Here is an 18,686-nt window from a genome sequence, read left to right as displayed (position 1 = left end):
AAGCCACTGAACTGCACACTTGACGTGGGTAAGCTGGATGGTATGTGAACACTATCTCGATAAAGCTGTTACACATTTATATTAAGAAACTGCTCCAAGGGCACCTGGGTGGCTCAGTCAGTTAAGCATCCAACTCATGATTTCAGCTCAGGCCATGATCTCAGGGTCGTGAGATCGAGCCCCACGTTAGGCTTCATGCTGGGTGTGGAGCCTCCATAAGATTCTCTCTCTCCCTCTCAAAAAAAAAAAAAATGCCCCATGACAAAAAACAATTATTATGCATTTGGTAGGCTCTCCAGAAATCTCTCTTGAATGAACGTGCTGAAGTGTTTTATGACTATTTAAAAATAATACATGTTCATTTAAATTCAAATATGTCTTTCAGGAGTAGATAGATGGCACTTGTTTTGCAGCAATGTCCCAGGAAGTGTGCCCAGACTCAACCATCCCTGGAATGGGGTGCTGATGACTTCTGAGGTCTCAAGAGCGCGGAGATGTGGGCCTCAGTGGTGAAAGCTTACCCACAGCCCCATGATGCAGGAATCCCCCTCTGCACCAACAGGACCAACTGCAAGAACCATGCGTGACTCGCTGACAATGAGGGTGCTGCTGACTGTTAACTGTCTCCCCACACCCTCAGTGAGCCAAACCCAGAGCAGCAGACCAGCTCCAGGGTGACTCAGGACCACCAGATAATTAACTGTCACTTGGGTCCTGAAATCTGGGAAGATGACACAACCTTCCTTTGTGGCTAGAGAAACTCCCCAGAGCAGCTCCTGGTAGCGTTTACTATTTATGGCCATATTTGAGCTAATATGAAAGAGTGTGGAAAGAACAAAAAAAGAACAAGTTCCAGAGTAAAAATGGTAACCAATATTCAGGGTTGCAGGGGAGGGGACATGGAAAAAATAGATGTCTGAACTTGAGCTCTAGCTGCAAAATTAGCCTGATATGAACTGTTAAAAGAGCCAAGAAAAGAGGATACAAATGGTGAGTGTATTGGGGAAGAAACAAGGTAGAGTATTAGTGGATTTAACAGCAAAACAAATTAGCTCAACAGACAAGCTTCTCAGGAGCAGATAAAAACCAGAACCCAGCACTGACTTTCAGGCAATGGTTTTCAAGCCTTCCTCACCAGGGGACAAAAACCTCCCAAGAATAATTTAGAAAGCACATATTTTATGAGCCTTGGACTTGCGAAATGTTTGTTCTGAGGTTCCTTTGCAAAATGGAAGTAGGAATATGGTACAGAATTGGAAAAGACTCATCTGAGGCGTAGAGGCTCTGAGATGCTGTGTACTGAGCTTCTGACTTCACATCTTTGGAGATTCACTAGTATTATTTTGGAAAGGATTCAATCTCATCTACGAAAAAGCACCCCGTGGGAAACGAAACACAACTACAAAAAACCATAGTAGGTACTCCCTATGTAAAGGACAGCTGGGAGTTTGGGGTCTTTTGTTTCATTGCATTTCTAAAACAGCGCTGTGAGATAGACGTGCTACAAATAAGGAAGGAGCTGTGGCTCAAGGAAGTCAGGCATCTTTCCTGAAGTCATATAACTGGTGAGTGCGGCAGGGAGAGGATGTGCTTCTGAGTCTTCAAACTTCTTTTTTTTTTTTTTAACTTTTTTTAAAGATCATTTATTTATTTGAGAGAAAGTATAAGCAGGGGGAGGGGCAGAGGGAGAGGGAGCAGCAGACTCCCTGCTGAGCGGGGAGCCTAATGCGGGACTCGATCCCAGGACCCTGAGATCATGACCTGAGCCGAAGGTAGACGCTTAACTGACTGAGCCACCCAGATGCCCCGGGTCTTCTTCTTAACCACTCTTATCTCCCAATACCCTACACCTTCCCAAAGTAAAGCGGTCATCAATTCGTCCAACCACTGAAGGGCTTCTAGAATGAAAGACTAATGACATTCTGACAGAGATGAAAGATCACCATGAAACTCAGCAGACCAGAGGGAGAATACCAAGAAAGTAATAGGAGGGCTTCAGGCTTTGGAACATCTGCAAGTCGGGGACCCTAAGAGAGGGACTATGTGTGAAATATTAGTCAAAATAAAAAGATCAGTAACTAGCATTACATCTAGTCCCCCGAACCCTACAGCTTCTGATTTATTTTGTTGTCTGTTCTTGGTAGAGTGTACCAGAAGATAAGAATTTGGGGATTTCAGAGTGCAACTCTTCTTAACATTACTCAGTGTCATATCTGAACTGTAAATGTTGAAATCTGCTCTGAGACTGGTCAGTTTTTGCTGTAGCCAATAAATACACAAAATCGAGAAGAAACATACTTGTAATAGCTTTCAACTTCTCTTACACAATTTACAATGATGAGACCATGACAGAAGTTGTTGCTTTTGTCACTGACCTTTTGTAATCATTCTCTACCATAAATCTTCCATTTGGATTTTGTGGGACAAGTTTTCCCACTGTTTCTTCCCCTACAAACCCATCTGGTTAAGCTCCAATCATTCCCAATGACATAAGGTCATAAAAGGGGAAACATGCCTGTACTTGAAGGGAGTGCCAAGGAAAAGGACTATCTTGCCCTGGGAACCTTTTCTGAGTCTGTAAAGAGCCCGCAGGCTGCAGACATTTCAGAAGGAAATACTGGGTCTCTATCTATGTGTCGTATTGGCCTGTCAGTTACAAGCAGCAAGAATACTGGACAGTCAGGGCCTGTGTTCGAATGCATCCTCTGCCCTGAATTAATGGTAGGTAACCTTCACCAAGCGCTTCCTTCTCTCCTGGCTGCAGGCTCTAATGAAACACTCAGAGTAGATCAGCCCTACAGACCTCTCCATCTGTCAGACACTTTGGCCCCTGGCTTTTGCCTGTTCTGGTTATTTCCTAGCAAGTACCTGTTTCTTGGTCACCGTGCCATCCACAGGGTCCACATATTCAAAGCAGTCTGTCTTTGCCACACTGTAGACGTGGTTTCCCACGGCGAACTGCTGGCCAATGAAGGACTTGTCCGTGACCAGGGCCTCCAGGTCCCTCATGATGTAATATGTTGTCTTGGGCTCTAGCCCCTCATAGTCAAACCTGGCGAGGGAAGGCAGGACACAGGGTGAAGACAAACCTAATCAGAGAGCCAGCAATGGGGTGGACCTCTCACGGTCATCTGCTCATTGGTTTTGTTTTCCTGGAAGAACGGCACAGAAAAGCACCCCAACTGGTCCCCACGCTCTTCTACCTGGCCCATAGAACCCAGGCCCTATACAGGAGCCTGAGCGATCATGTAAAAACCACATCAAGTCATGTCCTTTCTTCTAAATCCCTCCCCAAGTGCCCATCAAATTGAGAACAAGACTCTAGCCATAGGCCATAAGGCGCTGTGGGATGGGACCCCACCCATCCGCTTGACTTTGTCCCACTCTCACTCTTGTTCCCTATGCTCCAGCCACACGGGCCTCCTCTCCAATCCCCAGAGACACTTTGCCCTGTCCTGCCTTTGGACCTTTGCCATTGCTGTCTTTTCCCTCAACCTGGTGTATTCTTCCCCTTGACTACTTGAATACCTGGCACATTCTCTTTCGGCATTTTTCCAACTTAGTGTCACCTCCAGAAAGTGACCTTCTCCAACCATCCATTCGAGATGCTTCCTTCTATATCTCCCCCCTCACATCACTTCTGATACTTTCTTGTGGTAGTCATGCCAATCTGTATTTACTTGTGTATTTGTTTACTGATTTCTTATCTGCCTTTGCCCACATGAACCACAAGCTCCAGCAGGCCAGAGACCTCATCTGTTTTGTTCTCTGCTGCTTCTAGTAAGTATTTTCTAAGCAGTGGGTTGAAAGATGGGAGGAAGGGAAGGGAGGGAGGAAGGAAGAAAGGAGAGAGAGGAATCAAGGGAGGTGAAGAGAGAAGGAGGAAGGGACCTCAACGTACCATAAAACTCTCTTGGAAACTTGGAAGAAATACCACAATTGTTCCATTAAAAAGAAGTCCTCCTAGCCAAGAACATCAAATGTAACAATGGAGCTGGGAGGTGATTAGAAAAAAAAAAAAAAGACTAAAAATAACACCTATCTCATTTGTTGCTGTGGTTAAATACCATAATGCATATCAAGTAGTTGGTCCAGTGCCAGACACCATTGCTTAAAGCTATTAATTGATTTTTTTTTAATTTTATTTATTTATTTGACACAGAGAGAGCACAAGCAGGGGGAGCCACAGGTAGAGGGAGAGGGAGCAGCAGCTCCCTGCCAAGCAGGGAGCCCGATGTGGGGCTTAATCCCAGGACCCTGGGATCATGACCCGAGCCAAAGGCAGATGCTTAATTCACTGAGCCACCCAGGCGCCCCAAAACTATTAATTGATTTTATTCTTAGTCACTACCATAAAGAAACTGTAGAGTCTTTCCCAGTGTCAGTCTTGACCCAGACCAAATGGCATGCCCAGGGGGGTCTCTTTAAGAAGGAAGCCCTTGAGGGGCAGCTGTGCCCAAATGGCTACGGTGGGATCTCACACTGGGCTCTGTGTAACACAGGGACAAGATGTGAGTTCCCAGCCAACTGAAAGAAGGAAGACTTGAATCAGTGTTACTACTTTTTCTTCACCCAAGATCTTTTAAGACTTTTGGTAAACATCAGGGTATTAGCCAAAATGGAAAACATGGAATAATGCCATTTCTAGCAGTGGGTCTCCTGTCCCTGTTTCTCTGTCTTGTAATCTCTCCCTCCTACACAGATGTGCCCTCCCCAGCCTCAGAAACAAAACAACCAGGAACTATCTCAGAACATTCTCCACAGTGGATGTGTTCTGAGCCTAAATTCTCTTTAAAGATAGTCTTATGGGGGAAGATCAAGACCCAGCTAAGCAGAGAGGGGCAGGAGGATGGGATAAAGGGTTTATTAGGATACAGAGGGGCACTGAAAGAGATTCAGAAGTTGAGGAAATCCACTCACATAACAGATCACGTTGAGTCTATAGCTGAGGTCGTCAGCCCAGCCTGCCCAAATGCTCATCTTCATATACAAGCGGACCTTCCTGTGGTCCCGCCTCCACTACCGCAAACCACTCCCTCTGACCACCACAACACACTTTCAAGGGAGGAAATCTTTCAATGGGGAGTTCCTTCTGGGGTCCACTCACACAAGGAAAATCATCTGGGTTCCCAGATACGACTTCAGGCTCAGAAGTAGTTAAACCAAAACTGTTTGATTATCTCCTCCCCACCAAAAAGAACAGGCTAGAAGTCATTTATTTCATAAGGATCTCTCAAGCTGTTATCTGCTGGAGGTTGAAAAAAGTGTTTACCTTTCGTTCTACCTATTCCCTCCTCCCTTTTTCTTTATCTCTGGGATCTTTTTGGACAGAAATCTGAAACATAAGTCAATGTTCTACAAGAATTTAGATCTCCATTGCCTTATATTCTCAAATATGGTATTTGTTATGAAAAAAGTAATTATCATGTAAGCTGTTGGTCACAAAAAAATGAACTATATTATAAATACACTTATCATAACACCATGTCCTCAAAACACTGGCAGAAAGCTAGATAATCATTGCACAAATTATGAGGAACACATCCCTAACTCAAAGTGATCTCACCAAGCCAGAGGTTGGCAATCATAACATATTTTATCAGGTTGGACTTTCTTGGAACAGCTTCATGCAATAGAAAGGTATGTTGTGCCAATTACTTCCCTGATATGCCAAAAAGGCCCACAAGAATCAGGATTTTTTGGCACTCGTTAGAAATACTAGTAAGTTAAACAAATGCCCACCTGCCTTCAGAGTATTTTATGATAAAAGGACTCATTTGAGGTGGTTTTCAGGCTATTACAAACTCTGCCTTCTTGATTAAACAGGGAAGAAAAAAAAAAAAAGACCATAATGGCACTGTCAACATTTCCCAGAGCACTGTAATCTTTCTGACAGTAATGAGTCCTATCACAGGCTTTCTTATACTCCGATATTTATCTAAGTAAATGACTTCTTAAGAGAAGAAACAATCACCTTATAAGGGAAGTCTAAAGCTTTCTTTCTCTTTCTTAAGCTCTTGAAACATAACCAAACATCCTAAGTAGTTAACTATTCATAAACAAAGCGAAGGAGCCACAGTTTCTGTTTTCCATACACAGGGAGTCTCTGAGGATACCCAAGGATGCCCTTGCCCCATCCCCAGGTTCTCCACAGTTAACATCCTTGCCTACCACTGCTCCCCCAAAACTGGGGCTTGGGACTAGGAACACAAACCTAGCATATCTAGGTACACATATCTAGAAGGCAACCATACAGCCAGAAGACTCTGCCCTCTCACTTATTTCAAAAACAGGAAAGTGATATAGACCCCCAACCTGAGCGCTTAGCCACTGACCTTTGCCCTTCCTCCCTCCCAGGGTAACAGTTCCCTCTTCTGTATCCCCTTTCACAGGGACAAAACTTTACCAAAATCTGGGGCTCCTGAACCACGTGGCCCCTTCAGAGGGCACCTTAGACATTGTTGGACCCTCAGCGGGCAAGTGAGACAGAGGGAAGGTGAGAATTACAAAAGCAGTCCCACCTGTCACAGCTTTGTCTCTGCCTCCCTCCCTTGATAATTATGGGTGGAGAACTAACAAGGAGAGCCCCGGGTTGGACTATACAACTGTCATGGGCACCAAAGGACTTTGAAGATTCTGCAGTTTAGAGTCCCTCTGGAATGGCTGCCCACCTTACAGGCACTGATGAAAAGATTACAGAGGAATGTCACTAGGGGAGGGGAAATTTATGCCTTCCAGTTTGGATGTCCTTGACAGGACCCCCAACCACCTATCAGGGGCTCCAACCCCTGTGTTCCTCAGATTGTCCTGAAAGCTGCTTCCTTCTTAAGGTTCTAGTCCACCACTTTTCTCTAAGAGCAGTTGCCCAGGGTCCCTACCCTTCTCACCTGCAATAATAGTGGCGGCCAAATTTGGCCCAGTGATCTCGGACGATTTCCTCCACACTCTGCTTCCGGGCAGCCAGAATGGAAAGCCAGACCAAGACAGCCCAGAGGCCATCTTTTTCCCGGAGGTGATCAGAGCCTAAGGAAGAAAGAGGTATTCTGCTGAGGAATTGTTCCTGGGGGAAAAGTAAAAGCTAAATGAACTTGAAGACCAGTTAGCAATTGAATATTGAAATGGCTGGATATATTTATCCATTGTGATAAATATATGTCCCATAGTATACTTGCATTTCCAAAAGAATCCAACTGAAATTCAAATAACTAAAATAACATCAAAAAATAAAAAATACAATCCTGGAAGTTGTTGAAAGTATCAAAGAGCCAAGCTGACATCACATTTGCCCAATGGTATCATTCATTCAGTCAGTAATTTGGTGATCCTTACAATATACCAAGCACTGGTCTAGGGACTAGGGACACAGCAGTGAAAAAGATAGCTCTTTATTCATAAAGCTTGAATTCAAGTAGGTAGAGACAGGCAACAGAAAAGTAGACAAGAGAACAAGATGCATTAAATTAGGACAAGGGCTATGGAAAAAGTCACAGAGTATGACATCAGCAAAAACTGTATTACCTAGAGTAGTGTAGTTTATCTACAAGAGGGCTAGTGGTGGCTTTCCCAGAAGACATGTTCACCCAGAACCTGTGGATGTGACCTTATTTGGGGAAACAGTCTTGCAGATATAATTAAGGATTCTGAGATGAGATCATCCTGGGTTATCCAGGTAGGCCTTAAATCCAGTGACAAGTGTTCCTCGAAGGAGAGGAGAAATACAAAGGAGCAGGTGACAAAAAGACAGAGACAGAAATTATGCTGCCACCAGCCAGGGAATGTATGGATCCACCAGAAGTTGGAAGAGGCAAGGAAGGATTCTCCCCTAGAGCCTTCAGAGGAAGGATGACCCTGCCAACACCTTGATTTTGGATTTACGGCCCCCAGGACTATGAGAGAATAAATTTCTGTTGTTTTAAGCCACCCAGTTTCTGGTAATTTGTTATGGCAGCCTTAGGAAATGCATACAGTTGTCGTGGTCAGCTCTGTCGAGATGATGACATCTGAGCTGACTCATGACAAGGAGTCGGCCATGCTGAGATGTGGGGACAAAGCATTCCAAGCCAAGAGACAGCAGCCACAAAGTCCCCGATGCAGGAATAAGCTGGGAAACTTAAGCCTACAGCTACTCTATAGAAAGAGAGGCAGTCATATTGTGGCATTCACATGAATGATGAGTGCCAACTGAACTGGTAGGTTTCTGTGCAGAAAGAACCAGAAGGAAGTGTGAGAAGCCCACTTAAGCACCTGTCTATTGGCCAACTCTAAGCTCTCTCCAACGTGAGTAAAGCCCTGAATACAAGGCACTTGTAGCAGAGTAAGGAACATGGTGTAACAGGAAAAGCATGGGAAGGCTTTGGAATGAGGGTTTGAAACCAAACTCTGCTACTTCCCATGGGTGTGAGAAGTTGTCGCAAAGTTATCAACCTTTCTGAGTCTCAACTTCTAATCTGTAAAAGGAGGACACTGTCACCAATCTTGTGGAGTTGTCCTATCAATTTAACCGAATTCAGAGGGCAGGCTCTTGAGTCAGTCTGCTCATGTTCAAGTTCTGGCTCAACCACTTCCCTTTGTGTGACTGGCTGTTGTCATCTGCAGCATAGGGACAATGGTGGCTCTTACCCCACAGAGTTCCTGTCAGGATGAAGCGACTAAACATGCCTAGGTATCTAGAGCACTGACTGGATGTCTCAAGTGGTTGCTGGTGCTATTAATCTTATCGTTGGTAATTCACACAACACACCAACGTGGTGCTGATTCCTTAAGACACACTTTAAGGCAGATTGTTCTCAGTTATTCATATAATGTTATCCTCTGACACTAGCAATAACCATATCATAGGAAAGGGGACTGGGACCAGGGGCTGGACCATCGCTTCTTGCAACAGAGCAATGAGAATGGACAAGAACATTCTTCAGTGTCAGGGCTATGAAACATACACAGAAAATCAAAAAAGGAGACCCAATGTCACAAAGCTATTTAAACCTTGGAAGTGGGATGAAAAAATACTTTAGTTAAGTTACACACTTTTGACAACTTCTCAATGCAGCTATGAGCCCTTTACTCTTGTCACATGTATGTGTTAAATGCTCTTCCTCGAAAAGGAAAACATACAACCTTGAGAGGGCAGTGAAGATATTTAGAAGGAAAAACAATCAGTTTTTGGTTCTTCCTCTATGCTGATCAATGATCTGCTGATGACACTTTCAGACGTCTGGTTGCCGCTGCCTCTAGGTTGAGAGGACCCCAGGCATTAATCATCACACTGTGGGGTGACTCTCGTCTTATCCAGCGAACTCTTCACACTGCTACAAAAATGGAAGAAGTTTGGAAGATGCTGGGCTGGCTCCACGGCTAAGTGCCAAAAAAACAAGTCTAGGAAACCCTGCCAAGTGGGATAATTTCAAAACCTTTTGTCCTTTTATAGCCGAAAAATCACTTTTATTTACTGGCTAGAGAAAAATACTCTTTTGTTTTAAAACATGGGCTTTGCATACCTTGCATTTCCAGCTGGATTACATTACCTGTAGATAGAACCATTAGATGCTATTAACTCAGTGAAATAAGATGTCATAATTTAGTGGTCGAAGAAACATAAAGTTCTTTTAAGCAGGATTTAAAAAAAACAAAAAAACAACACCTCGCCCATTTGTCGCCAACTCCATAGTAGATTGTGAGCTGGCTTGGATATACTTGCCTACAAGCTGAACATCTGCCAAAATTCATAAGGGCCAATGATCTAGTAAAATGAATTGTGCTCTTTACAGCCTTTTGAGGTGGGGATAGATACACTGATGATGTTGCATTTACACACGTTTCCATTGGAAGCTCACAGTATGCTTTGGAGAGGGTGCTGGGGTTACAACCCTCCTTTTAATAATTCTTTAAAGCAAATGAACTATAATGCCATATTGGTGACAAGTAAATTAAACAAGAAATGCAGAAAACACAAAGGTATCAAATGGTTTTCTGAAACCCCACAATAAACAGTAAAAACAGAGGGGAATGCTGTTCACACTATATATTATAGGACTAACATACTTCATATTTATAAATATTTTATGAGTCAATAAGAAAAAGAGACACCCTGATAGAAAACTGTGTGGAAGGGCACAAACTTTCAAGAGAAAAACATTAATAGTTAAAAAACATTTGAACAAATATTCGGTCTCACTGTGGTCAAATCCATAAAGTGGGATCATATTTGGAGACTGCCAAATTAGCAAAGGTCATTTAGGGGAGGGGGAATACCTAACACCAGTAAAGTGTTAGTATAAATGTGTACAGTTTGATAGCATAATTTGGTAATAATAATCAATAGTTTTAAAGTATCACCCAGCTTTGGACCCAGCTCTTCTATTTTTTTTAACCCTTAGCCATAAGGACATTTACTAAAGTAGCTAAGAGAAGAGAGGAAAATTGGAAAAATAATTGCTGATCGTTAAACATCAGGATAATTGTGGTACATCCATCCAAAAGCTTGTTTAGATGTTTTCATAAATGGAACAAATCAGTTTACCAAGGAAGTATATTCAGTATATTTTTGTAACAATATATACGTAGATATGTCTATATGTATGTGCACAGGTAAACAACAGGAAGACCACCTAACCACTAACAATATCTCTGAAATGGTAGAATCGCAGGTGTTTTCTTCTTCTTCTGCCTTATTTCCAGAAGAAACATGTATTTTTTCATTATAAGACAAAAAGTCTTCGGTGGTGGGTAGAAATTCACATTTGAGGCCATTCAATTCCATTTACCAAAGAGCTAGTTGGAATATTAAAGGGATCATCACCACTTATGAACAGGTGATGAACTTTGAACCTGTCAATCACCCCACTTCTTCCACTGAGTAACAGCTTTTCAGAGCATAGAGACTGAACATGACCCCCCTCCATGTGAGTCTCACAGGTCTTGGGATTAGGATCAGGATTGTCCCGGAGGGTTTCAGTAACTAACAGCAGTTGAGGCTGGGGAAGAAGGTGTGCAGCTGAGCTGTCAACACTGGCCTTGGGGGAAGCCGGGGAAGCTTACTTGGCAGCCTACCTTTAGCTTCACAGCAAAATGGAATGAAAAGCACGGGGAGTCCCCTCTGCTCCCTGTCCTCACACAAACACAACTTCCCCCACTATCAACATTCCCCAGTAGAGTGGGACGTTTATTATAACTGTTGAACCTACACTGACACATTATTATCACCAGAAGACCATAGTTTATGCTAGGGTTCACTCCTGGTGTACCGTTAATGATTTGGACAAACATGGCAAACTACTAATCTTTTTGCCATCTTCATAGTTATGCTTTTTCCATCTTATCATATAGTTGGACTCACACAGTATGGAAACTTCGCAGTTTGGCTTTTTTCACTTAGTAAAATGCATTTAAGGTTCCTCCATGAATTTTCATGGCTTGATAGCTCATTTCTTTTTAGCATTGAATAATACCAGTGCAATTTTTGAAGCTTGCTTCCTCTGGAATACTGGCCACTTGGTTGGGGACCTTGCCAGGAGATTTTAGCCATATTCCCAAAGCCCAAAGGTACCATTCACCTTGCTTTCCTCCATCCAGCCCAGCCCAGCCCAGCCCAAAGCCCGGAGAAGCTTCATTCCCATCCCGATACCAGAAAGAGGGCACTCAGCTCTTTCCCACCATGACTCCAGCAAAAATAGGTACAAAAAAGAGGGTCTTTTTTTTTCCTCCTCAGAAATATGCCTATCCTCCCCTCCACCCAAATTTGACTTTGAATTTTCTCAAGTTTTAAAACTGTATGACTTTCAGCTAGGCAGTACACCAGTAAATATAGTGGCCTCGTGAAAGATAAGGGGGAAATAAAGAGCGTACTCAGTCTCAAAGGGATTTTCTTCGAATGGAAATCCCAGCATGGGCAAATCAACTCAATAAAACATGACACAAGGGCCTAACAGATCAAGTCATCTCAGCTGAGACTCAGATCAGGAACGTCTGAACTTGTCAATTAGGAAAACAGACCTCATTTTGCACCTTTTGCAGGCCCCATGCTGGAACAGGGGTTATGATTCTCAATCCAGGCTGCACATTAGAATCACCTAAAGAACTTATAAAAATACCAAATGCCAACGCACAGGCCTCATTCCTGACCATTAAAACGCACGTATTGCATGGTGCACTGGGTGTTATATGCAAATAATGAATCATGGAACATTACATCAAAAACTAAGGATATACTGTATGGTGACTAACATAACATAATAAAAAATTATTATAAAAAATAATTTTAAAAAATAAAAAAATTTAAAAATTTAAAAAAATAAAATGAGAATTTTTGGCAATGGGACCTGGGCATCGTTTTTTGTTTTGTTTTGTTTTGTTTTTTATGTTCCTCGAGTGATTCTCATGGACAACTGGGGTTGAGAGCCATTGCTTTAGGAGAAGAATAATCAAAATAGGTCCATGTTAGGGGCAGACTGCTTAGGGGTAGCGAATTAGGCCTCTTCCTCTTTCTGTCCAGATTTGGTGCTAAATGACCAGTGGCCACTGGTCTCTAGTTCAGTGGACACCGCAGGCCCTTCTCGGGTGGGTGGTTCTTGCTGGAGCCAGTGTCAGGATTATGGTTTCTCCCTGCCCTTTTCGTCTGGAAAACTTGCAAGGGTTTTGTCAACTTTGGGGTAACCTACTCGTCCCCGTTTGTCTGGGACCTTCCTGATTATAGCAGTAAAGGTCCCACCCCTCAGAAAACCTCTTAGTCCCAGGCACACCAGCATGGGTGGTCATCTAATAAGAAGGGCCACTCACTCGAATCGGTCCCTGATGGTTTTTAGGATTCATGCGTGTTTAGCACATGCTGTAGCACCACTGTCCCTGGAACAGGAAATGACAGGAGGCACGTGCACTTGCTCTCGGAGGATTACAAAGCCGGATAAATTCCATTCTTAGAAGAATCGCAGCAAGGCACCAGACACTAGACTCAGTATCTCACACATCCGTTGCATTCAACTATCCAATTTACACAACGGCATAGCTCCTCTTTGCAAAGAGATTGCAGTTAGACCGTCTGTATGAGGTCACACAGCAACGAAGTGGTGAAAACAAGATTCAAACCTGGGCAGTTTGGCTCTGACATGGACGGACTTCGCTACTACCAGCAAGCCCAGGACCCATGGTGGTCCTCGGAGGCTGCAGGATGACAAGAGAAATTGCCCCAGGTGGCTGGAGCTGAGGCAACCCTCTTGAAGATGTGGGTTACAAACGCACACTTCTTCCTTTGCGCACAAGACAGTCAGGAAAAGTTGCCGATTTCCCTTTACTTCTCTTCTCAGATCAATTCATCCTTCCTGGTTACAAACGCAGTTTCCACTGGTTTGCAGTGAAATTCTCCCCATTCTTTTTTCATCCACTCAAGACAAGGATTCATCTTTTTTAAATCGTGGACTTAGAAGGGAAAATTGGGAGACACCCCTTGCAGGTGACTCTGAGATTTGAAAACATGCTATAGAATTATGACAGGTTGGTTTTGGGGTTTTGTGTTTTTCATGTCTCAAATCGCTTACGTTCAGCTTTTTAAATCTTGCCAAAAAGCAAGGTTCATGGAAAAACTGCCACTTTTCCATGCTTAAAAAAAAAAAATTCTTTTAAAAAACAAATGCCCTAAAATTTTCACCAACTGGAGAACAGATGTATTCTGTATATCAGCAGGTCAGGGTCTACATAGCCAGTATAGAAGAGCCAGCGGTCAGGTCAGCAAGGTAGGAGGGCAGTAACTGACCGCTGTAGCTCACCCGGTGCTGTGGCCAATGTGGATCCCAATGAATAATACTATGTGGCAACAAATGTCATGGTGATAATGTTTATGATGATGATGATGACGATGACGATGATGATGACCGTGTTTGACACAAGTATCCTGCAGGGCATTTGGCTAATACCCTGACCATGGCAACACCCAAAAAGCTCCATGAGGGAAAGGACTGTGTCTGAAATTACTCATCACTCTCTCCTGGCCCTGGCTCGTAGAAGGTGTGCAGTAAATATTCGTTGAATGAATAAATCAATGACTGAGTGAAACTCTAGTATGTAGCTTGATCTCATTCACTGGATTCACTCCTCACTAAAAGTAGCAGCTAGCTAGAAGCCAACGGAATGTTACATTGGAAAAAAGGTTACAGATCATCCCACTGAATAATAATCCCATTCATCTGATAAATGAGGAAACTGAGGCCCAGAAAAGTTAAGCAATCTGTGTAAGGTGGTTCAACCACATAGAGGGGAGTCAAGATTGGAGACAGGTTTGTAAAGTCCGGGAGCTCTGCTGTTTACATGACACCATTCTCCCAAGTCCCCTGGCATTCACGCCATCCCCATCTAAAAGAATAACCACAGGGGAGTAAATGCCCCCTCTGCCTGTCCTACAATGGGGGGCAGCAGGGTTCCGTGGAGCCAGTGAGATTGGATTTGAATCCTGACTCTGCCAGTATTACCTTCACCATTGGCTTGACCTTCTTCCTTAAGCTTCAGTGACCTTATCTGGAAAATAAGGGGCCATTATGGTCCTTAATTCACTTCACTGTTGAGAAGTCTCTGTGAAATAATGTCCAGGAGGCCCTAAGCATGGTATCTATCACTTAGGAGGTGCTCGATAAATCATACATAATAGCACTATTTCATTCACACGTGCTCCAAGGCAGTCAAGCCATCCATCCCGGAGGAGGTGAGAGCATTAACAATAGGGCAGCCAGCCAGCTGACCCAACTGTCTCACATGAGCACACCTGCACAGGAAGGTAAGGGACAGTGGGACCTCCTAACTCATACATCCTTCCCTGTATCTTTATCACCAGTGCTGATGAAAACAACACGATTCCTTGAGAACTGCTCCTTGACAGGTCATAAGCTGAGCTGGAAATTGTTCCTGTGGGTTGACGGTCTGCACCACAAGGCTGAGGACCTGTCACTCTGTAGTCATTACACTCTGTTCTCATGGGGTTACCTAGAAACCAGTAGAGAGCAGGTGGGGAAGCCTCCAAGCACAATTTTAGGAGCTGCATCTTAAACACCAAGGGCTGGGCCCCTTGTTAGAAGTCCCTTAGTAGACACTGCAGACAAAGAAACCCTTAGTCTGCCTGGGATCCCTTGTCTGTGGCTAAGGACTGTGACTTCCCAGGATTCTCAGTCCCAGAGTGCCCTGGTAAGTGTGGACACAGCCTCCGAGGATTGCTCCTTTGTTTCCGCTCCACACTCAGGCGTCACACACACCGTCCCTCGCCACTTTTCAACAGTCTGGAGGATGAATTGAGGGGTCAATGCACCTGGAACCGGGGAGAGCCCAAGAACAGGATTTTATGTGATGGAGACATTCTTCCCACTTCAGGTGGGGCTCTGTGTCTCAGCACAGGAGTAGAGAGTTTGTGCAGGGTCCAGAAGGGAGTTTCGGTTTTCCGACTTTACGAGGAGGCTCTTGGGGATGTCAATCATGGCACCTTGGCGCTCTGGCCTCGCCTAGACTGAATCACACATGTGCACACAGCCTGTCCCGACGAGCCCGGCGGAGAAACTGCTCTCGCAGCACTGATAATGCTGTCACCGCAGCCTTCTCACACCACATCTGCTACCCAAATGGATTTGCACAAATTGGCCATGAATAGGGGAAGGAAATGTGGTAGAACCTCAATAATCGGAAATTCTCATGTCCACAGGCCCTTTCTCCCCTAGAGACCGAACCGACATGGAAACAGCCAAATGCAGAGTTAGTGATCATCTAGATAGGGAACGGACTAAAGTATTCCTGTATTTTACCTTTTTAAAAATGTACACTACTAAGTAAAATCATTGTGTAAGTAAGGGACAGTTAAATCTACACAATATTCGTTCAACAGCAATACTGTGAACCCCATCTTGAGTTAGGATGTGCCTAGGTCACGTGTGAAATATAAACAAAGGAGAAAGCACGGCCCTGAAAATGTTATAAATTATGTAACTATTAGGGGAAGTAAAATGTCCTTTCATAAAGCAATTGGTGAATAAGTCAACAATATAAACCGTAAGACTACATAGCAGAGAATGTCTGTGTTGAAGGCTGTAAGAATTTAGTACATAGAAAAACCACTAAAGCTAGAACCCAGCCCACCAGTGAACATGTGGCTCTTTACAGGTAATTGTCAGCAACCACACACAGAGGAAATAAACAGGTAAAGAAAACAAATTACAAATACTTAACAGCACTTAACATTTAAAATCTATTCATTAACACAGGTTTTGGGAGGGAGTCTTCCTAGAAGCACTTAGTTGGCTATTAATTTGTGCTGATAATTACATGATGGCTGAAAATATCAAAACTTTAGCTTTAAATTTTATATAACTCTGATTTTACTATAATTCACAACATCCCTCCCCTCTCCCTTCCAACTGGTCTATATTTGTGTGGTTTTATCTTTATAAATCCTCCCAAATCTTGGGATAGAAGTGCCCAGCTCTCCAGAAATATATCCACTCAAAACTGCCCCAAATATAACTACTAATAAGGCAAAGAAGAAATACCAAAATGGAAATTCTTTGTTTCTTCCTTATTTCTTTCCTTCTATCTGTCTACTTTCCATCCATCTTTCCAGGCTTCCTTCCTTTATTTCCTCTTCCTACCTTAACTTCCTTCCATTCCACCATCCCTCCTTCTATCCTTCCATCCATCCTGCAAACACTTACTCAAGACCTGCCATGTATCAAAGAAACAGAGCTGAACAAAATAGTCATGGCGCCTAGCCTCAGCATATTTACGATTTCCGCACAGCAAGCAGAGGGATCTAACCAATCTCAAAAATTTGAAATTACTTGTGACATGGAATGCACACATAGGCTGGGTCTCCCCCTTTTGTGCTAGAAACTGGGCGGATGTAAAAATAGTCTACTTCAAGAGCACCAGGCTGTACTCCAAAGTTCACAGTGGAAAAAGTTGGTATGACAATGATGGACAAGTCATGTTGGTGCCAGGAGCCCTGGATTCAATTCCAAATCTTCAGAGAGCGATGGACACATACAGAAGGTTTAGCAATGTCCTGGCACAAACTAAGTGCTCATTCAAAGAGATTATCATCATTGTGAAAAATTCAACAGAGAGCACTTTCTTGGAAACAATACACATTGTCATGTTGCTTGATTTTATTCAACGAATTTGTATGGCTATTGACATTAGCTTTTTAAGGATATGTAATCAAAGCGATAGTGGTACTCCAGGTGATGTTCAAGCTCAGAGCTCATCCAGGCTTTCCCAAACACAGCATTGTTACCTGTAAAGGAAGCAGCTTTGGGCTGTGACAATTCATACATTCCCCAAATGGTATGACTTCTTAGAAAATTGCTGTCAGTGATGGAAACCAGAAGAAATCATCCACCAATGCCAAAGCAACAAACAAAAAACAAAACTTCAAAATTTTTGGGTTTATAGATCCTAGGTTTAGTTGTTTCATATAACCCATTTTGTGTATGGGAACAAGTCCAGATTCCTTCAAATTTGGAACATTAGAAAAGTAGCCAGAATGCCATTTAGATGAACAGTTTTCTTCTCTTTAGATCTGAGAATTTATAAAACGTTTTTTCTCTCTGGAAAGTAGTGTTCCAAGGCTCTTCCCAGGAGGTGGGTGACTACCTGGTCCGAGCACAAAAGATGATCTGGCTTCTTAAGGGACGTTGGTTCTTTGACAGAGCCAGGAATACAGGTTTCCTACTGCCCAGGACCTGGACCTTTCCACAGGAGAGAAGCCTGAACTCTGATCCTCTCGCCGGCTTGTTACCTTGGAAAGTTCTAGGAGCTCAAGAAGCTGGCAAGGGAAACTTCCACTCAGGATATATCTTGCTCATCTTGGGGAAAAAAAAGCTTGACATTCTTGAGCCTGAGTCAGACCCATATTTTCAAGCTTTCTTGGCACCAAACAATGAATTCCTAGTTGGTACACAGCTCTATGCCCCAGGGACACAGGAAAAGGCCTCCACTGGAGAAAGCTTGGGTACATTTTAGGAGCACCTCCCCAGTCTCAGAACTAAAACCTTTCTGTCCGTCCACTTTCTCCTCCCTTAGTTAGCTCACTTGCTTCTGAAAACTGCATCTCAAAGTTGATAGGGAGCCCCTGTGATCAGCTGACTTTTACAGATCGGAACTGAGGCTCAGAGAGGCCATCACGCTTGTTGTAACTGACAGGTACTCATCAGCCTCACATTTCTGGGCCTCTAGACTTCCTGGGCCATACCCCGTGGCACCTCAAGGATACTCTCTCTATCAATCCTGATGAAAAAAAAATACTGGTTTTCACCAGAGCAGTATTTCCTACTCCTGGCTGCACATCAAAATCACACAAGGGGCGGGGGGCTGGGTGGCACAGGCAGTTGAGTATCCAATTCTTGGTTTTGGCTTGGGTTGTGATCTCAGGGTCGTGAGATCGAGCCCTGCACTGGGCTCCAAACTCAGTGAGGTGTCTGCTAAAATTTCTCTCTCCCTCTCCCTCTGCCCCTTCCCACATTTGCTTGCACTCTCTCACTCTCTCAAATAAAGACATAAATCTTTTTTTAAAAATCATACAATAATACTTATTTAAAATGCAGATTCTCAGGCTCCACCCTTCCAGAGACTCCAGGTAAGAGTAGGATACAATATATGTATTTTTAGCCAGTTTCCCAGGTGATTCCGACATACCAGCTCAGGGCTACTCAGGAACTGGCATTAATAAA

At 43.5% G+C, this 18,686-nt stretch overlaps 1 protein-coding gene across 1 annotated transcript in view; it reads right to left on the bottom strand.

Annotated features, from left to right (window-relative positions):
• The window catches only part of PGM5 (phosphoglucomutase 5), a 184,566-nt gene that overhangs the window by 44,662 nt on the left and 121,218 nt on the right, over positions 1 to 18,686 (bottom strand). Inside the window, exons 8-9 of the mRNA XM_045772609.2 lie at positions 6,888 to 7,023; positions 2,869 to 3,052 (exon numbers count right to left, since the gene is read on the bottom strand). Of these exons, the coding sequence (XP_045628565.1) occupies positions 2,869 to 3,052; positions 6,888 to 7,023 (320 nt within the window). The remainder of the gene's footprint in view (positions 1 to 2,868; positions 3,053 to 6,887; positions 7,024 to 18,686) is intronic.

The sequence above is a fragment of the Ursus americanus genome, chromosome 34 (assembly GCF_024610735.1).
Source record: "Ursus americanus isolate L20-20 chromosome 34, mUrsAme1.1.p, whole genome shotgun sequence".
NCBI lineage: Eukaryota > Metazoa > Chordata > Mammalia > Carnivora > Ursidae > Ursus > Ursus americanus.
The sequence above is the reverse complement of the archived record's forward strand: the minus strand, read 5'-3'. Positions and strand labels throughout refer to the sequence as shown.